Below are 5667 nucleotides of genomic sequence, written 5' to 3' on the forward strand. Positions count from 1 at the left end.
TAATGCGCCAATATGTTTTCTTGCTCATACTGACCATCGTGGTTTCGGATGTGACAGGGTTTAATGAACATCCTGCATAATGAAAAATATAATTATCTGGCATACTGATTAGAACAAACAAGGTCAAGCCTTGGTGGGATTTTGCGGTTCTTATTATTGATATAATATTTTGTGCTGTTACATTGTTTTTATTCACTCACAGTATATTTTAATATATCACATACAGTGCGTTCGAATGCAGTCGGTGAATCGAGTAAACATACAAATTTCGTTTGTGTTAGTACTGTAGTAGGCACACTAGAATATTTTATTTGAAAACGTTCTATAGGCACACATAGCAATGTTTTTTTAAAAATGTTTATGTACTGTACAGTACCTATCTAATTATATTTTAAAGCATTATTTTATGCACGTTTTTATTACAAAAAACTAATGAATACATAATATTTTAGGTAATACGAGTAATATTAAGAGGAAACGCGGTTGTTCCGGACGCGTAAAATCGAATAAATTAAAATAATACATTAATTAGAAAGGATCCCCGGTAAATGTATAGAACTGATGGCTGGGCTCTCAATAAAGATAAAATGGTCACTTTCGAGCCTGGCCTCAGTATTACCGGGGAAAAATAGCTAGGTTAAAATGAATAAAATGTACAAAAATATATTATGTAAATGTCATGTTGCGCGCGTCGCGGCTGCCGACGAAATGGCCCGTACGGGCATTGAGCGCCCGTATTTACGCCACCTGCGGCCGGCGGCATGTAGCGAGTGGCGGGGAAAGATTACCCCCACCACTCCGAGGCAGCCGGCGCGGGTGGGATGGCCGACTCACGGAGCCCGACGCGCACCGCTTTATAAGGCGGTCAATTGGAGATATTAAATCAGTTGAGTTCCTAACTCTGAACAGTTCACACGTGTTTTATTCCGTTCTCCGTCCTGTTCGCCTTCCTGCACTTCGCTCTTCGCTCCGCTCTGCCTGCTGACTGCCTTCGCCTCTCTGCACCACTTGGACCGGGTGGAAAGTCCTTTTCAGGGCTATTGAGGTTGACTTGCGGTCGGCGCAGCTGTGCTCCTACCTTCCGACTTTGTCTTTGGCTCTGTCTGGGAGGGCGGCTTCCCACTTACGCCGGGAAGCTTGACTGCGGCAGACGCGGGTGACGAACCGGCGAAACTTTCATCGTGGTAACGCGTACGTTACATTTGGTCCTTCGGAGCTAAGGATCGTCGCCAGTGGTCTCCAGTCTACAACACACCTACAGCATGCCGGTCAACAGATCGCCTGTGTCGACGCGTTCGGGAACGCGTCGAGACGCCGGCACGGAGCACGAAGAGGAGCTTCAGGAGCCCCAACCGGGGTCTGTACGAGCACATCAGGAGGAGCCCCAGCCAGGGCCTTCACACGACTGCCAGGAGGAGCCTCATCAAGGACTTCTGGAGGAACAAAAGGACTCGGACGAGGGATCCGCACCCTCGGAGCGGTCCATCTCATCGGCGACATTTCGCCGACAGATGGAGGAACGCGAGGCGCATCACGAGAGGCAGGTGAGCAGCCTCAACGAGATCATCGCCGCGCTGAAGGCCGCCAACGCGAGAGAGGACGCCAGACGAGACATGGCAACCCCCCTCACGCCCACCATCGAGAGGGACCTCACATCGCACGGGACGTCGGAACCGGCTCACAAGCCGCTGCCGCTGACGTCAGACGCGTCTAGGACCGACGCAGCCCTCAGTACGAGGGAGGCTGCCGCCGCACGCCACGCCGCACGCTACGCCGCTGATCCGGAGGATACCGGAGCGGCGTACATCCAGCAGCCGAGCCACTACGACAGCAGCCGGGCGAGAGACGGGGCCGCTTGGAAGCGCCCTGTCACCGACGCGGAAGCAGCCTTCAGCACAAGGGAGGCCGCCGCCGCACGCCACACCACACGCTACGCCGCTGATCCGGAGGACACCGGAGCGGCGTACATCCATCCACCGAGCCACTACGACAGCGGCCGGGTGAGAGACGGGGCCGCATGGAAGCGCCCTGTCGCCGACACGGAAGCAGCCTTCAGAGCAAGGGAGGCCGCCACCGCACGCTACGCCGCTGATCCGGAGGACACCGGAGCGGCGTACACACTTCCGCCGAGCCACTACGACAGCGGCCGGGTGAGAGACGGGGTGCCACGGAGGCACCCGGTCGCAGAGGCGGACTCCAGGACGAAGGAGGCCGCCAACACACGCTACGCCGCTGATCCGGAGGACACCGGAGCGGCGTACACATTTCCGCCGAGCCACTACGACAGCGGCCGGGTGAGAGACGGGGTGCCACGGAGGCACCCGGTCGCAGAGACGGACTCCAGGATGAAGGAGCCCGCCAACACACGCTACGCCGCTGAGCCGGCCTACGCCGGAGCGACAAACGCACATTTACAAGGCCGCTACAATGAGCGGCATCGGGACAATGAGGCGCCACCTGCACACAGCCGAAGGGAGGACGCCGACGTACGCTACGCCGCCGGGCCAGGCGAGCCCGTAGCGGCACGTACTATACCACTGGGGGGCTACGAGTTTCGTGACCCGGTGAGCGCGTGGGTACAAGAGGGGCTACCCACGGAATACATGCCGCCGGGTGCCACCGGCGAGCCTGTGACAAAATACAGACAGCCGCCGGAGTGGCACACGTTCATGGCGAGGCAAACCGGCGCTAGGGATCTACCGCAATTCTCCGGCGACCCGCTAGAATGGCGAATATTTAAGGCGCAATTTGATCAATCGACACAGATGTGCTCCCTTACAAACGCGGAGAACATTCTCCGTCTGCAACGAGCCCTCACAGGACGGGCCAAGGCCACAGTGTCGTCTTTGCTGGTAGATCCCCGAAATGTGCCGGACATTGTGAAGATGTTAGAGGCCGCCTTTGGACACCCGGAGATCGTCGTGGACAGAGTACTGGAGCGGATAAGAAAACTCCCTAAACTGGCCGACAACGCATCCCTGGAGGCCCTGACGGACTACGCGGTCGCGATAAGAAACGTCGTATCGACCGTAGAGGGCCTCGATGGAAGCCACCTCTCCTCCCCGAAGCTTCTGTCCGAGATGACTCAGAAGCTGCCACGAGTCGAGAGGATGATGTGGATTATGTCACGAGCGGATACCGTGAGAAAAGCTACCCCCAGGGATCTGGCACTGTGGCTAGCGAGACTGACCGGTGCAATACCGAATGCGGGTTGCATCGGGATCAGCACGGAACCCGCCCGAGTGGAGAAAAGGCGTACCCAAGAAAGGCACGTGTTTCTCACTCAGGACAAAAAATGCCTGTTCTGCGACATGAGTGGACACGCATTCGGACAATGCCGGAAGTTTCTCCGGAAAACGGTAGAGGAGAGGTGGACAATTGTGCGTGCCAAGTTCGTGTGCTACGGATGCCTAGAACCGGGACACAAAACGACCACCTGTGAAGCGGCGAAGTGCGACGAGTGCCACGGGCGGCATCATCGGTCACTACACCGCGAGAGAGTGGACAGTACGCCGAACGAGCAAGTCTTATTGACAAGGCGAACGGAAGTCCCAGTGACCTTCAAGGTAGTGCCAGTAACCTTGAAGGGCCCGCGTGGGTCAATGGAGATCCACGCACTACTAGACGAGGGTTCATCGGTAACTCTCCTCGAGGAGGATGTCGCCCGTGCAGTGGGCGCCACCGGGGCCTGCGAGGAGTTGAGACTCATCGGTGCCAGTGGGAACACGGACACGCTACAATCACAGCGTGTATCCGTAATCCTCGTTAAAGGAAACAGAGAATTTGGTGTCCAGGCACAGACGGTGCGGGTCATGGATCTGCCGCACCGCAACCGAAAGAGCACCAAGACACACGGGCCAGGCATCAAGCCGAAGATGTTAATCGGTCTTGATTACGCCACCCTAATGGTATCTACAGGCCCGCCAGTCCTACAAGAGGACGGGCGGCTAACCATCGAGACGGCCCTAGGAGCCGTCACCTACGGCGGGGCTGTGCACCCCGCCTTTGAATTACCCCCAGACGGCCAGGGTGAAAGGGACTTAGCGGAACTGGTAAAGAAGAGCTTCGCCGTTGACTCGCTAGGTGTAACCACCCTGGAACGTTGCCGCGCCGCAGATGTGCGAGCGGCGGAGCTCATGAGCAGCTCAACCACACAACTACCATCCGGACGATGGGAGACCGGTTTAGTGTGGGCGAAAGACGGAGATTCTTTGCCCTGCAACCGGCAAGCAGCCATGAAGCGGCTGCACTCCCTGGAAAATAAACTACGGAAGGATCCGATACTGGCGATCGCATATCGCGCCAAGATGGCGGACTACATTGAAAAGGGATACGCCGTCAAACTAAGCCGCGAGGAGGTAGACGCCCACCATTCGCGCAAATGGTACCTGCCCCACTTCGCGGTGACAAACCCCAACAAGCCTGGCAAGATAAGGGTCGTGTTCGACGCCGCCGCCCAGTTCCAGAGGACGGCGTTGAACGACCATCTACTGACGGGACCTGACCTGCTTTCATCCCTCCTCGGAAACGTGATCCGCTTCAGAGAGGGACGAGTAGCCATCGCGGCCGACATACGGGAGATGTTCCTGCGGATAAGAATCCGGGAAGCCGACCAGCAATCGCAGCGGTTCCTATGGCGGACGCAGGACGGGCAGGAGCCCGACACGTTTGTCTTCGCGTCCATGATGTTTGGAGCGAAGTGCTCACCCAGCAGCGCGCAATTCGTGCGAAACACAGTCGCCCGAGCACACGCGAAAGAATTTCCCGCCGCAGCGGAGGCGATCGAGCACAATATGTACATGGATGACTACCTAGACGCCACAGACAGCGAAGAAACAGCTGCAAGCCTGGTACGAGATGTTACCCTCGTACTCGGCAATGGCGGGTTCCGGCTCACCGGGTGGGCTTCAAACAAACCAGATGTCCTGGAAGAAGTAAAGGCCGACGACCGGGCCAATACAGCAGTCACCATAGGGGAAGAAGTAATGACGGAGCGGGTCCTCGGGATCGTATGGGATCCCAAGAGCGACCTATTTATATTTCGGCACGGAGCCGAAAGTGCAGCCATCCCGGAGCGACCCACCAAGCGCGGCATGTTGAGCGCCGCCATGAGTATCTTCGACCCAGTAGGCTTCATTGCGTGCCTCACGATACGGGCGAAGATATTGCTGCAAGCCATCTGGAGGACAAACACAGGTTGGGACCAACCGCTGCAACCGGACCACGCCGAAAAGTGGTTGGAATGGCGCGACCTGCTGGCAGCGAACGGCTGTACAATACCGAGATGCTCGCTGCAAGGGCAGAAAGAACCCGTGACACTGCACGTGTTCTGCGACGCGTCAGAGCAGGCATGCTGCACAGTGGCATACTTTGTGGGGGCCGATACCACAAGTTTCGCAATGGCGAAGTGCAAGGTGGCCCCCCTAAAGCCTCTGTCAGTGCCTAGACTAGAACTCCAGGCAGCGCTACTAGCGGCAAGGATGGCCGCCACCATAAAAAAAGAGAGTCGAGCTCTCATCACCCAAACCGTGTTCTGGACGGACTCGAGCACGGTCCTGTGTTGGCTGCGAACCGACCCACTGCGGTACAGCACGTTCGTCGCAAACAGGCTGGGCGAGATTGACGAGCTCACAGACGTACGGGACTGGAAATGGGTCCCCACCAAGG

At 57.0% G+C, this 5667-nt stretch overlaps 1 protein-coding gene across 1 annotated transcript; it reads left to right on the forward strand.

The window, feature by feature from the left end:
* Positions 1-1262: 1262 nt before the first annotated feature.
* Positions 1263-5636, forward strand: LOC148276918 (uncharacterized; the record flags this gene model as incomplete). Its single annotated transcript, XM_088233596.1, has 2 exons — positions 1263-1731; positions 2332-5636. Coding segments are annotated over exons 1-2 (3774 nt in total), but the record flags the coding sequence as incomplete, so codon positions are not given.
* Positions 5637-5667: the final 31 nt, after the last annotated feature.

This window comes from Micrasema longulum, unplaced genomic scaffold, assembly GCF_059751315.1.
Source record: "Micrasema longulum isolate JH-2025_06_02 unplaced genomic scaffold, ASM5975131v1 h1tg001128l, whole genome shotgun sequence".
NCBI lineage: Eukaryota > Metazoa > Arthropoda > Insecta > Trichoptera > Brachycentridae > Micrasema > Micrasema longulum.